General features: G+C 35.0%; 1 protein-coding gene across 1 annotated transcript in view; it reads left to right on the top strand.

Moving 5' to 3' along the window:
• OCA2 (OCA2 melanosomal transmembrane protein) overlaps window positions 1–18,031 on the top strand; it is a 575,033-nt gene that overhangs the window by 132,353 nt on the left and 424,649 nt on the right. Inside the window, exons 11-12 of the mRNA XM_056808519.1 lie at window positions 13,379–13,435; window positions 15,921–16,045. Of these exons, the coding sequence (XP_056664497.1) occupies window positions 13,379–13,435; window positions 15,921–16,045 (182 nt within the window). The remainder of the gene's footprint in view (window positions 1–13,378; window positions 13,436–15,920; window positions 16,046–18,031) is intronic.

Genomic DNA, 18,031 nt, shown 5'->3' with positions numbered 1-18,031 from the left:
AGCTATAAAGTATCTGAAATTTGAAGTCAGGACCTCCCATCTTTAGAACTGATACTCAAAATACTGAGCTATATAGATGCCTCTCTTGATTCTTACCCATTGCTGGTGCCTATTCTCTGAGATTTTCTCCAATTTACTCTATATATCTTAAAGTATACAAAATTGACTTCCCTATTATATTATCAGCTCTTTAAGGTCAGGGTATAGAAATGGGAAAAGAAATAAAAGGGGGTAAATTCATTTGTCACAAAGAAGGTCATGGCAGGAGGGGGGAGAACATCAATACACTGGAAGGGTAAAGAGGCTGGAGAAAGGAAATACTCAACTCTTACGTGCATTGAAATTGACCCAAAGAGGGAAGAATAATCCAATCCATTGGGGCAGAGAATAGATTTGCACTGTGTAGGGGAGTAGAAGGGTAACAAATGGATTGGTGGGGAAGGAAGCAGTAGAAGGGAGGGAGAGGGTGGGGGATACTTTAAAAAAGACTGTAAAGAAAATAAAGGGGGAATAAGAAGGGAGGGGGTAGAAAGGGAAGTAAAATAAGGGTGGGAATTAGGGGGACTGATTAAAAACAAAACTGGTATAGAAGGAAATAATGAAAGACGAAAAGGTAGGACTAGGAGTAGAAATCAAAATGCTGGGAAATACACATCTGGTAACCAAAACTCTGAATGCAAAGGTAATGAACTCACCCATAAAATGCAAGTGAATAGCAGGGTAGATTAGAATCCAAAACCCTACCATATGCTGTCTACAAAAAACACACATGAGGAAGGTAGCTATGCATAGGGTAAAAGTAAGAGGATGGAGCCAAATCTATTGGGCATCAACTGATAAAAAGAAGGCTGGTGTCTCAATCATGATATCTGATGAAGCTAAAGTAAAAATAGATCTAGTTAAAAGAGATAGGGAAGGTAATTACATTCTGATAAAAGGCAGTATAGACAATTAGGAAATGTCAGTACTCAACATGTATTCACCAAATGGCATAGCATCCAAATTTCTAAAGGAGAAACTAGTGGAACTCAAGGATGAAGTAGATAGAAAAACTATACTAGTGGGATAACTGAACCTTCCTCTATCAGAACTAGATAAGTCAAACCAAAAAAATAAGAAAGAAGTAAGAGAAGTGAATGAAATCTTAGAAAAATCAGAGTTAGTAGATATGTGGAGAAAAATAAATAGGGACAAAAAGGAATATACCTTCTTTTCAGCAGCACATGGTACATTCACAGAGATTGACCATGTATTAGGGCATATTTTGCAAACAAGTGCAAAAGTGCAGAAATATTGAATGCAACCTTCTCAGAACATAATGCAATGAAAATAATAATTAGTGATTGTACATAGAGAGGCAAATCAAAAAATTAAACAATATGATTCTCCAAAATCCATTAAAGAACAGATCATAGAAACAATTAATAACTTCATTGAAGAAAAATGACAATGATGAGACATCCTTTCAGAATCTATGGGATGCAGCCAAAGCAGTACTCAGGGGGAAATTCATATCCTAGAGTTCACATATTAACAAATTAGAGAGAGAGTCAATGAATTGGTCATGCAAATTAAAAAACTAGAAAGTGAACAAATTAAAAATCCTCAGATAAAGACTAAATTAGAGATCCTAAAAATCAAAGGAGAAATTAATAAAATTGAAAGTCAAAGAACTATTGATTTAATAAATAAGACTAGAAGCTGGTACTTTGAAAAAACAAATAAAATAGACTAAGTACTAGTCAGTCTAATTAAAAAAAGGAAAGAAAAAAACAAATTGACAATATCCAAGATGAAAAGGGAGACATCATCTCTAATGAAGAGGAAATTAAGGCAATCATTAAAACCAATTATTCCCAATTATATGGCAATAAATAGGTCAATCTAGGTCATATGGAGGAATACTTGCAAAAAATATAAATTGCCTAGACTAACAGAGGAAGAAATAGATTACCTAAACAACCCTATATGAGAAAAAGAAATTGCGCAAGCCATCAAAGAACTCCCTAAGAAAAAATCCCCAGGTCCAGATGGATTCACAAATGAATTCTATCAAACATTCAAAGAACAACTAATCCAAATACTATACAAACTATTTGACAGAATGAGCAAAGAAGGAGTTCTACCAAATCCCTTTTACGACACAAATATGGTACTGAACACAAAGCCAAGCAGGTCAAAAACAGAGAAAGAAAACTATAGATCAATCTCCTTAATGAATATAGATGCAAAAATCTTAAATAGGATACTTGCTAAAAGACTCCACCAAGTCATCATAAGGATTATTCACTATGACAATAGGAGGATTCATACAAGGAATGCAAGGATGGTTCAATATTAGGAAAACCAAATGTATAATTGACTATATTAACAAGCAAACCAACAAAAATCACGTGATTATATCAATAGTTGCAGAAAAGGCCTTTGATAAAATACAACACCTATTGAAAACACCAGAAAGTATAGGAATAGAAGGGCCGTTCCTAAAAATAATAAACAGATTATATCTAAAACCATCAGCAAACATCCTCTGCAATGGGGATAAACTAGAAGCCTTCCCAATAAAATCAGGAGTGAAACAAGGATGCCCATTATCACCTCTATTATTTAACAGTAGCAGTAACAATTAGAGAAGAAAAATAAATTGAAGGTATTAAAATTGGCAATGAGGAGACCAAGCTATAACTCTTTGTGGATGATATGATGGTTTACTTAAAGAATTGTAGAGAATCAACCAAAAAGCTAGTTGAAATAATCAACAGCTTTAGCAAAGTTGCAGGATACAAAATAAATCCTCATAAGTCATCAGCATTTCTATATATCTCCAACCCATCTCAGCAGCAAGAATTAGAATGAGAAATTCCATTTAAAATCACCCTAGATGATACAAAATACTTTGGAATCTATCTGCTGAGACAAACACAGGAACTATATGAACACAGCTACAAAACACTTTCCACACAATTAAAACTAGATGTAAACAATTGGAAAAACATTGCTCATGGGTAGGATGAGATAATATAATAAATATGCCAATCCTGCCCAAATTAATTTACTTATTTAGTGCCATACCCATTCAACTACCAAAAAACTTTTATACTGAATTAGAAAAAACCATAACGAAGTTCATTTAGAAGAACAAAGGATCAAGGATATACAGGGAAATCATGAAAAAAATGTGAAGGAAGGTGGCCTTGCAGTACCAGATCTCAAACTATACTACAAAGTAGTGGTCATCAAAACAGTATGGTACTGGTTAAGAGACAGAAAGGAGGATCATTGGAATAGACTTGGGGTAAGTGACCTCAGGAAGACAGTCTATGATAAGCCCAAATATCCCAGCTTTTAGGACCAAAATCCACTATTTGATAAAAACTGCTGGGAAAATTGGAAGGCAGTATAGGAGAAATTAGGTTTGTATCAACATTTCACACCCTACACCAAGATAAACTCAGAATGGGAGAATGACCTGAATATAAAGAAGGAAATTATAAGCAAATTAGGCAAACACAGAATAGTATACTTGTAAGATCTTTGGGAAAGGAAAGACTTTAAAACCAAGCATGAACTAGAAAAAAATCATAAAATGTAAAATCAATAATTTTGATTACATCAAATTAAAAAGTTTTTGTTCAAACAAAACAAATGCATCCAAAATTAGAAGGGAAGCAACAAATTGGGAAACAATCTTTAGTACAAAAACCTCTGACAAAGGTCTAATTACTCAAATTTATAAGGAGCTAAACCAATTATACAAACCATTTACCAATTGATAAATGGTAAGGGACATGAATAGGCAATTTCAGTCAAATTAATCAAAATTATTAATAAGCACATTAAAAAGTGTTCTAAATCTCTTATAATCAGAGAAATGCAAATCAAAAGAACTCTGAGGTATCACCGCACACCTAGCGGATTGGTTAACATGACAGCAAAAGAAAGTAATGAATGATGGAGGGGGTTTGGCAAAGTTGGAACATTAATATATTGCTGGTGGAGTTGTGAATTGATCCAACTATTCTGGAGGGCAATTTGGAACTATGCCCAAAGGGTGCTAAAAGACTGTCTGCCCTTTGATCCAGCCATAGCACTGCTGGGTTTGTACCCCAAAGAGATAATAAAGAAAAATGGAAAAATACCTGTACAAGAGCATTCATAGCTGAGCTCTGTATGGTGGCAAAAAATTGGAAAATGAGTCTTCTATTCCCTTTCTGATTTTCTCCCTTAAACCTAATTTTGTCATTTATTTAGTAATTAACCAATATGATATTATGGTTATCATTAATGTCCTATGATAATTATATTGAGAAAGTAATTAGTTCATCAAAATTATAAAGCACTTATTGATCAAAATGATTGACCCAAGACTGTTCCAAAGGTTTAGTGTTCTTGGAATTACCTTGAGATTAATAATCTCCATTCTAAGAATTGATCATTGTCAGTTGAATTTTAATTTGACATTTTATTCTTGAAAAAATGCTTCATAATGACCAAAATTTTAAGTTACAAATGTCTTCTGCCCATGAAGGAATAGCAACAATTTAATCTTATTGAATCCCTTAGTTTTCTCTCTTATTTACCTTTTCATGTGTTTCTTGAATCTTTAATTTGGACATCAAATATTTAGTCTTTTTATCAGGAATGCTTGGAAATCTATTTTTATTTTCTTAACTTTTTTCTCCTCTGAGAGAATATACTCAGTTTTGCTGGTGATTCTCAAATTTGCTGCTTTTAAACATAATTACTTTGCCTTTCATAATATCCTATTTGAAGACTTCAGAAAGGTTAATGTAGAAACTGCTAAATTATATATAATCCTGACTATGGCTCCATGATGTTCGAATCTTTCTTTTTGGCTACTTGCAGTATTTTATCCTTGGCATGAGATGTCTTAAATTTGAATATTATATTCCTGGGAGTTGTCATTTGGGGACTTATTTCAGGAGATGATTGGTGGATTCTTTCAATTTCTATTTTACTGTCTTATTTAAGAATATTGGGGTATTTTTCTTGATAATTTCTAACAATGTCTATTTTTTTATCATGACTCTCAGGTAGTTCAATTATTCTTAGATTATTCTCTCCTGGATGTATTTTCCAGGCTAGTTGTTTTTCAGTGAGGTATTTCATATTTTCTTCTATTTCTGTATTTTTAAATTTTGTTTTGTTGTTTCTTGATATCTAATAAAGATATTAGCTTTGAATAAATGGAGATTTTTGAGCCTTTGGACTTCATCCCCCAGAAGTCCCTTAGTATTTCTCAAAATTCCCTTTTCCTGCATCTCTGCATTTTGCATGATTGTATTTAAGTGACTATAATTCTTCCTTCTTCCTTTTTTTGAACTGCGACCAGGCTGAATTCAGGCAGTTCTTTTGCTTTAGCTATTTATTATTAATAAAACTTTATAAAATATAATATTTAGTTATTGTGCATTAATTTTAATTTTTGCATTATTGGCTGACCATGAAGAGATAGAATTCTCAAACATTTTAAAGATTGAATATATATATTTTTCAAGCCTGAGTTCCGGCCCACCCACCTGTTTTCATGTCATCATGGCCACTGTGCTCCATCTGCTCCTGATTCAGCCTGGGCTGTACCTGCCCAATCTCCATCCCTCCTGAATACATTGCATGTATTCAAGCAGTTGTTTTTCTTTGGTGTTTTTATTCCCACAGTGTTTCCTCTGAATGTGGATAGTGGTTTTTCTCGTATATCCCTCCAAGTTGTACAGGATCACTGCATTGCCACTAATGGAGAAGTCTATTACATTCGGTTGTATCACAGTGTATCAGTCTCTGTGTACAATGTTCTCCTGGTTCTGCTCCTCTTACTCTGCATCAATTCCTGGAAGTTGTTCCAGTCCCCATGGAGTTACTCCACTTTATTATTCCTTGGAGCACAAAAGTATTCCATCACCAACATATACCACAATTTGTTCAGTCATTCCCCAATTGAAGGGCATCCCCTCATTTTCCAATTTTTTTGCCACCACAAAGAGTGCAGCTATGAATATATTTGTACAAGTTTTTTTCCTTATTTTCTCTTTGGGGTACAAACCCAGCAGTGCTATGGCTGGATCAAAGGACAGACAGTCTTTTATCGCCCTTTGGGCATAGTTCCAAATTGCCCTCCAGAATGGTTGGAACAATTCACAACTCCACCAGCAATACATTAATATCCCAACTTTGCGACATCCCCTCAAGCATTCATTACTTTCCTTTGCTGTCATGTTAGCCAATCTGCTAGGTGTGAGGTGATACCTCAGAGTTGTTTTGATTTGCATTTCTCTGATTATTAGAGATTTAGAGCACTTTTTAATGTGCTTATTAATGGTTTTGATTTCTTTAAGTGAAAATTGCCTATTCATGTCCCTTGCCCATTTATCAATTGGAGAATGACTTGATTTTTTGTACAATTCATTTAGTTCTTAATAAATTTGAGTAATTGGACCTTTGTCAGAGGTTTTTGTAATGAAGATTTTCCCCCAATTTGTTGCTTCCCTTCTAATTTGGATACATTAGTTTTGCTTGTACAAAACCTTTTTAATTTGATGTAATCACAATTATTTATTTTACATTTTGTGATTTTTTTCTAGCTCTTGCTTGGTTTTTAGCTCTTGCTTTGCTTTGCTTTCCCAAAGATCTGACAAGTATACTATTTTGTGTTTGCCTAATTTGGTCATAGTTTCCTTCTTTATATTCAGGTCATTCACCCATTCTGAGTTTATTTTGGTGCAGGGTGTGAGATGTTGATCCAAACTTAATCTCTTTCATACTGTCTTCCAATTTTCCCAGCAGTTTTTATCAAATAGTGGATTTTGGTCCCAAACACTGGGTTGTTTGGGCTTATCATAGACTCCCTTGCTGAGGTCACTTACCTCAAGTCTATTCCACTGATCCTCCTTTCTATCTCTTAGCCAGTACCAAATTGTTTAGACAACCACTGCTTTATAGTATAGTTTGAGATCTGGGACTGCAAGTCCTCCTTCCTTTGCATTTTTTTTCATGATTTCCCTGCATATCCTTGATCTTTTGTTCTTCCTAATGAACTTCATTATTTTTTTTTCTAATTCAGTAAAAAAGATTTTTGGTAGTTCAGTGGATATGGCACTAAATAAGTAAATTAATTTGGGCAGGATTGGCATTTTTCTTATATTAGCTCATCCTACCCATGAGCAATTAATGTTTCTCCAATTGTTTAGATCTACTTTTAATTGTTTGGAGAGTTTTTTGTAGTTGTGTTCATATTGTTCTTGTGTTTGTCTTGGCAGATAGATTCCTAAGTATTTTATATTGTCTAGGGTGATTTTAAATTGAATTTCTCTTTCTAATTCTTGCTGCTGAACTGGGTTGGAGATATACAGAAATACTGATGACTTATGCGGGTTTATTCTGTATCCTGTGACTTTGCTAAAATTCTTGATTATTTTGACTAGCTTTTTGGTTGATTCTCTATGATTCTTTAAGTAGACCATCATATCATCCACAAAGAGTGATAGCTTGGTCTTCTTATTGCCCCTTTTAATACCTTCAATTTCTTTTTCTTCTCTAATTGCTACAGCTAGTGTTTCTATTAAAATGTTAAACAATAGAGGTGATATTGGGCATCCTTGTTTTTATGCCCTAATACATAGTCAATTTTTGTGAATGTAACCTGTGCTGCTGAAAAGAAGGTGCATTCCTTTTTGTCCCTGTTTATTTTTCTCCACATATCTACTAACTCTATTTATTTTTTGGTTTAATTTATCTAGTTTGGATAGAGGAAGTTTCAGGTCTTTCACTAATATAGTTTTTCTATCTATTTTATCCTTGAGCTCCACTAGTTTCTCTTTTACTAATTTGGATGCTATGCCATTTAGTGCATACATGTTGAGTACTTATATTTCCTCATTGTCTATACTGCTTTTTATCAGCATGTAATTACCTTCCCTATCTCTTTTAACTAGATTTATTTTTTTCTGGCTTTGTCAGATATCATGATTGTGACTCCTGCCTTCTTTTTATCAGTTGATGCCCAATAGATTTGGCTCCATCCTCTTACTTTCACCTTATGCACATCTACGTTCCTCATGTGTGTTTCTTGTAGATAGTATAGATGAAACTGCACAAAGACAATAGTCATTCTCGGTCACCGAAGAGACTACCACTATATGGTAGGGTTTAGAATTCTAATCCACTCTGCTATTACCTTGTGTTTAATGCGTGAGTTCATTCCATTCACATTGAGTTATGATTATCAGCTATGTATTTCCCAGCATTTTGATTTCTATTCCTAGTCCTGCCTTTTCTTTTTTCACTATTTCCTTCTTCCCAAATGTTTGTTTTTAATCAGTCCCCCTAGTTCCCACCCTTATTTTACTTCCCTTTCTCCCCTCTTCACTTCTAAATCCATCCCTTATTTTCTTTACAGTCTTTTTAAACTATCCCCACCCTCTCCCTCCATTCTACTGCTTTCCTCCCCACCAATCCATTTATTACCCTTCTAGTCCCCTACAAGGTGCAAATCTATTCTCTGCCCCAATGGATTGGATTGTTCTTCCCTCTTTGCGTCAATTTCAATGCATGTAAGAGTTGAGCATTTCCTGTATCCAGCCTCTTTACCCTTCCAGTGTATTGATGTTCTCCCCCCTCCCACCATGAGCTTCTTTGTGATATAAATTTACCCCGTTATGTTTCTTTTCCCACTTCTTTTAGTATTAACACCCCCTTTTTAGCTCTAGTTGTATATATATGCACATATTTATACACATGTATATGTATTTATGGATACATATATCTATATACCTATTTATGTCTTGTTATTTCATCCTATACATTTTGTCACTTTTTCCTCTAAGTGTACTTCTAGCTGCCCAGGTGATAACAACAGTTTTTAAGAGTTACCAATGACCATTTTTCTCATAGGGATAAATATCATTTTAACTTATTGAAACTCTTAAAAATGTTTTTTTTATTTTCTTTCTTTTAGTTGTTTTGTTTTTCTTTTTTCCCTCTTTTTAAATTACCTTTGATGGTTCTCTTGAGTTCTGTGCTTGGACACAAGATTTTCTGTTCAGGTCTGGTCTTTTTTTTTTTTTACAAATTCTTGGAATTCCTCTATTTTTTTGAATGACCACACTTTACCCTCTGAGAATATAGTCAGTTTTGCTGGGTAATTGATTCTTGGTTGTAGAGCTTGTTCCCTTGCTTTCCAGAATATAATATTCCTTGCCTTTTGGTCTTTCAGTTTATATGCAGCCAGATCCTGTGTTATCCTCACTCTGGTTCCATGGTATCTGAATGACTTCTTCTTGGCAGCTTCTAATATTTTTTCTTTGGTCTGGTTGTTCTTGAATTTTGCTATAACATTCCTGGGTGTTGTCAGTTGTGGTTGTGATTAAGTACAGGAGGTGATCTTTGGATTCTTTCAGTCTCCTCTTTTCCCTCTTGTTCCAGAATATCGGGGCAGTTTTCCTGAATAATGTCCTGTAGTATTATGTCCAGGTTTTTTTTTTTTTTTGGTCATGGTCTTCTGGTAGACCAATGATTCTTAAATTGTTTCTCCTTGAATGATTTTCTAAATCTTCTGTTTTGTGAATGAGCTGTTTCATATTTTCCTCAATTTTTTCATTCTTTTGATTTTGTTTTATAGTGTCCTGCTGCCTTCTGAAGTCACTTAATTCTCATTGTTGTATTCAGGTTCTTAAATCCCTGGATTTTTGGTCATCTGTCTCCTTCTCGTCTGATTTTCTTTGGAGGTCATCTTTTATCCTCTTTGCCTCATCTTTCATCTCTTTTGCCTCATTTTCAAGTTGGTTGATTTTGGCTTTCAAGACACTATTTCCTGTTTCCAGATTACTTATCTTAGTTTTTAAGTTCTTCTTCCAAGTGTATTCAGCTTTTCTTAATTGTGTTTTGAATTGCATTTTGAGTTCTTCCAAAGCCTGTATCCAATTCGCTGGGATTTCTTATTTATTATTTGCAGATCCCTCCCCTTCTGTTCCATTTGCTCTTTGCTCGTTGCCTGTGCAGAAGCTGGCTATTGTAATTTCTTTCTTCTTTTTTTTTGTTGTTTGCTTATATTTACCCCTTCTTTTCTCCCTGTATTTGTCTATGCTCTTGGTCCTCTCATTTTTTTTTGTTTTTGGTTTGAGGGGTTTCTGTCAGTATCCCCTCTTGGAGCTTGCAGTCTGTGGGGGAGGAGTTTTGGAATTTGAGCTTCCCTATCCTTTGGAGGCTTTTGATTGGATTAAATTAAAGTCGAGCAGTCTGTGAGGGAGGTGGTGTTGGAGTTTGGGCTTCCCTGACTTCTGAAGACTTTTGATTGATTAAGTACAGGTGGGTTGAGTTGGATGTGCCCTGAGGCCAAAACCTCCTGGAAGTCTGGTGAAATATGGATGGTCTCAGTCGCTGTGACCAGGCTGTCTCCTCTTTGATTTCGTTCCAGTTCTTTCCCCTCACCTGTGTTTGGCACTGAGCTTGGCACAGCTCTGCCTGCAAGGTACTCCCTCCAGACCAGCGCCTTTGCATGCTTAGAGGTTCCCGCTGCCGCTGGAGGCTTAGAGCTCTAGATGGGGTGGGAGGGGTCCTGGGACCTTCCTTCTGCCTTCCCCTTAAACCCGAGTGTTCTCAGATTCTGGCTTTTGGGGGGAATACCTTTTGGATTGAGTCCAGCAGGAGGGTTCCTTGGCTCTGTTCTGTTAATAGGTTTGATTTTCAGTCCCCTAGGAGCATTCAGTTTGTGATCGGTAAGGAATGGTTTTCAGAAGTCTGAACTTCTGCTGCTTCTTAGCCACCATCTTTACTCTACCCCTCAAAAATCCCAAATATAGTTTTAAGAAATAACTTCCTTCCTTGAACTTTTGAACCTCTTTTCCCATTTGGTCAATTCTAATTTTTAAGAAATTCTTTTCTTCGCTGGACTTCTGTGCCTCTTTTCCCATTTGGTACAGTATGCTTTTTAAGCTGTTATTTTCTGTTTGCTTTACTTTTATTTCTCTTACCCATTTTTCTTCTAACTCTCTAATTTGATTTTTTAATTATTTTTTGAGCTCTTTCCAAGAATGAGACGAATTCCCATTTTTCTTTGAAGTTTGGTATGTGGCTGCTTTGATCTCACTGTATCCTTTCTGAGTCTGTGCTTTGCTCTTCTTTGTCTCCCTAATAATTTTCTGTAATTTGGCATATTTACCTGTTTGTTCTTTTCCTCCGCCTTTGGAAAAAAAAGAAGAATCTTACCTTTATCTTGAAGATAGACACTGTTCTCAGAATAAAGAATTCACTCTCATAAACTTTTTTTAAAAGCATCAGTTTTTCCTTGATGCTGTCCTCAAATCTAGTTCTGTTTTTCTATAAATTTTTTGTTTTTCTGAGGAAGTATGATGGTCTGTCGGCTAGGAGTTCTGAAAGCTGGCTCCCACTGCTGATTCAGTCTGTTCTAGGGACTGCTGACATCTTGCAGGGGTCAGAGCACTGTGAGCTACCTTTTGCTGAGACTCAGGTCTTAGTCTGGGATCACACAGATCAGGTCCACTGCAGGTTGTTTTTCCCTAAAGCTTGGGGCATCAATGAAGGGTTAGGCAGGGCTTCAGGGCTTGCCTTAGTCTAACACCAACCAGGCCCTTTCTCTAGGGCTCAGGGCCTCACTCCATGCTTGTGCTGGGGCTTGAAACTTCAAGGCAAGGCTGTGGGGGTGCTCTGCTGTTGGATTATGCAAAGTCGTGGGGTTTCAAATTTGACTTGTACCTAGATTCAGAACCAGGTGCAGTAGGTAGGGGGCAGGTAGCTTGCACTCCTCTGTGTGCAGTTTTATTTCTGGTTCCCTTCTTACTCTTTGAAATAGACTTTCTCTTCCTATCTTCCAAGTTGTTTTCTGCAGGAAAGTTATTTCATTTCATCTTCTTGATGCTTCTGTCACTCCAGTATTTGGTTTGAGATGCTATTTTAAGGTTGGATTGAAAGGATTCTCAGAGTGGTTCTGGGTTTCTGTGCTTCTATTTTGTAATCTTGACTCCTCCTCATGGTTTACTTTGTTGGGAAATTTGTCTGGAGATGAAATTCTATATATCAATTTTTTGCATGTCATATTTAAATTTCTTGGTTTTGTGGAAAAAATCCAATGAAATTTTAATTTTTTGGAGTATTTTCATGCTAATAATACATAATTTATTGTTGAAGATTGTGACATGTGTATGTGTGTATGTATATATGTATATGTATATATTTGTTGTTATTGAGTTGTTTTGGGGTTTTTTGGATAAAGATACTAGAGTGGTTTGCCATTTCCTTCTTTAGCTTATTTTATGGATGAGGAAACTGAGGAAAACAGAGTTAATGACTTGTCCAGGTCACATAGCTAGTAAGAGTATGAGGCCAGATTTGAACTTAGGTTTCCCTGACTCCAGGCCCAGTACTCTATCTAATGTGCCACCTAGTTGTTGAATTTCAGTTCACTTATGCTGATATTTGATATTTTGTGACCTACCTATTTATTAATTATTTTTCATTCTAATATTTCTGTGAAAATTTTCCTGAAATAGTGGTCGTGCTATTTTCTTCTTTACTGTTATTTGGAAATTGGTGTTTAATTTCTGATTTTCTTACAGATCTGTCACTCTTTTTCTCATAGTTTAAAAATATAAACATTTTCCCAATATACTGATCTTCTGTACTTTTTTCAGGTTTTACTTTTCTTTTGATCATTTTTATAACAAAAGAATATTTTTCAATGTGCACCTTTATATATATATACATATGCATATATACACATATACATATATACATATACACAAATATACACACACATATACATGATGAAAATTTAAAATGGGGAGTTTTAAAAGTACTCATGAAGAAAAAAAATATAAATTTTCATAGATATTTACTATTTTAAAAACATTTTTGCCAATGGGTATTTCTAAACTCTAAATTTTTATAGTCACCATGCCTTGATATTGCTTACCTTGATATTGCTTAGTTTTATTTTTATGCATTAATTTTGTATAGTATTGAATTTATCTAAATAAAATTGTTTTGATGCTTTAGGATTTTCTAAGTATACTCTCATATTATTTGCAAATATAATTTTTCTTTCATTTTAAAATGATCATTCTTTTAATGTATTTTTCTTGTATTAATTAACACTATAGTTCATATTGCCAATTCTGTATCAAATACTACTAGTGACACTGAAAATTATTGTTTCACTTATTTTTAGTGTTTAGAAGTTTTTAGTGTTTTTTCATTCCAAGTAACAATACTTCTTAGTATTAGAGAAATAGGATCATATTACAGAAATTCTTAGTCCTCTTTTTTTTTAAATTTTAAAATATAGATGAAAGTTGAATTAAGAAATGCCTTTGCTTTGATCATATATTTTCTTCCTCCTCTCTGTCAGATGATCTTAGTGGCCATATTTTCAGAAACTGGATTTTTTGACTACTGTGCAGTAAAGGTAAGTTTACTATAGAATTTGGAAATCATATATATCTATTGCTCTTTATAAACAAATCACCAAGAAAAACTGCTCATTTCCAAATTGTCTCTTTGAGAATAGTGAGCAATCACCAGGTAAAAGAGTTTAATCATCCTTATAACCATTTTTATGCTCATTAAATAACCTGAGTAATGGATAAAGGAATTAATTCTTGGGTTAAATGTTGTGTAATTTTACTTCAGTAGACAGTCTGGGATTGCTATAGCTTTAAACTTTTTTTTTTTACTTTTCTTTTGTGATATAAATTATTATAAGCCATCCATTTTTAATAACTATACTGTTCAGCAGAGTAATTTTCATGATAGCTTTCTACACTGTGTGCATTCTTCAGGTTCATTTCCAGTGGTATAAGTGTGGGTGAACCCACAGAAAATCTCAGATCCATTCTCATTGTGCTTACAAATGATTAAGCAATGATATCAGGTTTTTCTCAGGTAAATTATTATAATTTTTATATTCCAATTTGACCTTTTGTTTCCCACAAAAAGCTATGAATTCTAATAGTAACATTAATTGGAAGGTATTAAGTCTGTGAGATCAGGAAGCAAGAAGCATGATTGATTGATTTATTGCAGAAATATTTATTGATCACCTACTAAATACAAACAAATAGCAAGCTTGTTCTTTTTCTACTTTTCTGGTGAATGTTGGAGTGAAAAAGGCTGCACAGGCAGTGCCATGGTAGAGCTTGATATTAAGTTTTCTCTGGTTCATGAAGGTCCCCTCTTTCAAAGAATAAACAGGATTGTATGAATATTTTTAAGAATAAATAAATTCATTAGGTTGAACAGCTGGGAGACAGTTGCAGGACCAAACTGCCTCCCTGAACAGAAGGAATCTGGGACTTTTATATCCTAAAGGAATAAGATCTATGTGACTTAGAAAGAAAGGTGGGGAGAGGGACAAGCAAGGGGGATATGGTGAGGTGCCTTAGAGTTTGGGGGCAGAAGCACAGGTATATGTCATTTATGACATCTTGGTCATAAAGGTGGGTGAGTTGCCTGTCTTGAGAAACCTAGTGATATTTGAGGGGCAAACAGAAGGTATTCCTCTGTGCTAAGATATTTGTGGGGCAAACAGAAGGTATTCCTCTGTGCTAAGATGCGTATCATAAAACTAGTGTTAATGCGTTTTTAAAAAGAGGCAGAGAATTCTGTTTATTCAGACCTCTCTTTAGTTGTACTAGAGCTGGCTTTCTTCAGCCAGTACCACAGGGGTACAAGATTTGAAAATTCCTCATGTAATTTTTGACCTGGGATTCCGCTGGGGTTGGGGGATGTTCAGGGAACCCTGTGCTACCATCTTATATGCAAAGCAGAGTATTTGGATACTGAGGAAATCATGGACATAATGGAACATCTAAGTTCCTCTAAAATTCTGATTTGCTCTAATCAGAATCTGATTACACTGAATTTGTTGACATAGAGTCTTGGTGAAGGACATAGGTTGCATTCTCCACATATTTAAGTTGGTTTATTTGTGGTATCAAAGGTTGAATTAGGCTAGCACAGGTTAGATATAATATGGACTGGAAAATAGGGTCCAATAACTATGCTTCTGACTATTTAGAAGTGAATCTAACATGTGAATGTATAATAATTGACTCCCACATGTATATGTCTAAATGCGTAACCAAAAACTGTACGTTTTTAAGATGTTAGGTTTATAAATTTAGACCTAGAAGGAACCATGACTCCATATTGCCTATAAAATAAATCATACTATATAAACCTCTCAGCTTGGCATATTAAGACCTTTCTTAATCTGTTTTGAACCAATTTTTTTCAGCCATACTGTGGCTATATTGTACTGTACCTTCTTTTATTTATTTTATTTTCTAGCTAAATGGGACTCTATTCTTTAATCTTATCTTGTCATCTCTGGTTTTCTCTCTCTTTATCTATTAAAATCCTCCTCTTCCTTTAAGGGCTATCTCAAGTACAACCTTCCCTCAGAAACTATCCTTAATCATCCTACACGAAGCCACCTTAATTATTCTTATAGAATCTTGTCTGGACCTCTCCTTTATTGTTATCACATTTTACCTGGTATTCAACTTATTTGCATGTGATTAATTCCCCTATGAATTCAAGTGAAGCCAACTAGTAGTTTTTAAGTACCTACTGTGTGCCAGTCACTATGTTAAGTGCAAGGAATAGAAAGAAAGAACAAGAAAACCTCTCATTGTTCTCAAGGAGTTGATAATCTAAGGGGGAGGAAACCTGATTATAAATTCAATGACTGTAGTAGATGCTACACTATTTTAATTTGTAAAAAAATCCTATCTTTTATCTTAGTTTCAATTCTAAGAAAGAAGAGCAGCAAGGGCCGGGCAATCAGCATTAAGTGACTTACCCAGGGTCACACAGGAAATGTCTGAACTCATATTTCAACCCAGGCCCTTCTAACTCCAGGTTTTTCTTCTGATATTTGTGTTCATTAGGCATACCGGCTGTCTCGAGGCAGAGTGTGGGCCATGATCATTATTCTGTGTCTCTTTGCTGCATTCCTTTCAGCATTTTTAGATAATGTTACCACGATGTTGCTCTTTACCCCTGTTACTATAAGGTAAGTTATGTAACTATTTACTTTTCAGAAAATCAACTTTGTGAGTGATGAGGCCAAAAATTTTTGATTTTGGTAGATTGAAAAAGAAAATTACATCAAAATTCCAAATTCTAAATAATTGACTACAAACACAAAATTATCATGCCCATCTTGTTTCTCTCCCATTGATAGAATATAAATTCCTTGAGGGCAGGCACTATTTCAATTTTTTTTCCCTTTGCATTCCCAGTAGTATGTATGATCTTGATGCAAACAAGGCTTGCTTGTTGATTTCTTGATTACTACATTGTCATGTACTAGACACAATAATGCTTTGATACTTTGGAACTATGATATCTCTTAGTGGGTAATCCCTCTACTGGTGAAGACTTTCACCTGGGAAACTCTTTGTGTCCTCTCTAAAATTTGTCATGGAAACTCAACTCAAACAATATTTCTTTGTTAAAGGGATTTTGTTTTGCAAAATTTATCTCTTTGAGTAATTGAGTGATCAAGAAATAGTTCAATTATCTTCAGCGGTCACTGATCTTTGGAGGTGAAATTGAAAAAAAGAGAAAGGAGGCATGGCTAGCCAAGGCAGTTCAGGGGAGATTTCTGGGTTTGGAAACTTCATTTCTTTGGAGCAAAGGAAGAAATTCTGGGAGATAGCTTGGCTGTGAAGAGTTAATTATATGGAGGCAAGCCAAGATGAAATACACACAGGGCTGGGATATGAAACTAAGATTGTAGAGAACACCTGGAGAAATTATAAAGAAAAACAAGTAAAACGTTTTGTCTCCTTTGCTTGTGGTTCTCAAAATTCTAGCTCCCAAGCATTTGATAAGAGTGATCCTTTGCCTTGGTAAGAAGCTCGACCTTACCTGATGACACACAATCATCCATTGAGTCAGTCTTACCTATTTTCTATAATTCTTTCCCATTTTCTCTGTTTCAAACTCTTTGTGCCGATACTTTGGTTCTTCCCCCCACCTACATCCCAAAAGTACTTTCCCCGCCTCTTTTAAACCCTTTTTTAAAAAGTTAATTTTAAAGTTCTTATTTCTTAGCCTTCTAAAAGTCTTCATCTGGATTTCTTTAATTTTATTTGACTACCAGAAATTGCCTAATGTAGTGGCAAGAGCTTTGGGTTTGGACTTAGATGATCTGTATTCAAGTCCTAGACTTAATATTTACTAACTTGATATTTACTCATTTAGCCTCTGTGAGCCTCAGTTTCCTCATTTTTAAAATAAGGATATTAATATTTGCATGAATAATAGAGGTTGTTAGTATTTAGGTAGAACTTTAAGGCTTACAAAACCTTTTGCATGTTATTTTATATGATCCTCTAAACAACCCTGTGAGATAGATGCTACTATTATTCTCCTTTAACAAATGAGTAAATTGAGGCTGAGAAAGATAGAATGACTTGTCCATTAAATAGTGAGTAAATATTGAGGCAGAATTTTAAATCAGGTTTCCTGCCTCCAAGTCCAGCACAATTTCCACTAAGTCACTTGTTTGCCTCAGATTATCTCTTGGAAAGGCAGCTAGGTAGCACAGAGGATAAAGCACAAGACCTGCAATCAGGAAGACCTAAATTCAAGGCTAGCTGAACAAGTCACATAACCCTGATTGCCTCAGTGTCTTCATCTGTAAAATGAATTAGAGAAAGAAATGGCAAACTAATCTGGTATCTTTGCCAAGAAAACCCCCAAATGGGGTCATGGAGAATATGAAAAGCCTAAACAACAACAATCTCTCATGAAATTATAAAGGAAATGTGAGCTCTTATTGATGTCCCTGTTATCATTAATAACACTTTACAGCATGCCTATCTTTGTTTATACTGTCAGTTGCACATATTCTCAGGGAAAGAAGAGCTATGCTATTCTCCATCTTCATGTTACGGCATAGCATATTGCCTTCCACATAGCAGATGCTTAATAAGTATATGTGGAATTTATTCTTGAATTGATGGAGGAAGCCCTAGGATCAAGAAGGTAG

This window comes from Monodelphis domestica, chromosome 8 (assembly GCF_027887165.1).
Source record: "Monodelphis domestica isolate mMonDom1 chromosome 8, mMonDom1.pri, whole genome shotgun sequence".
Classification (NCBI taxonomy): Eukaryota; Metazoa; Chordata; class Mammalia; order Didelphimorphia; family Didelphidae; genus Monodelphis; species Monodelphis domestica.
This window is presented reverse-complemented; position numbering and strand designations above follow the sequence as displayed.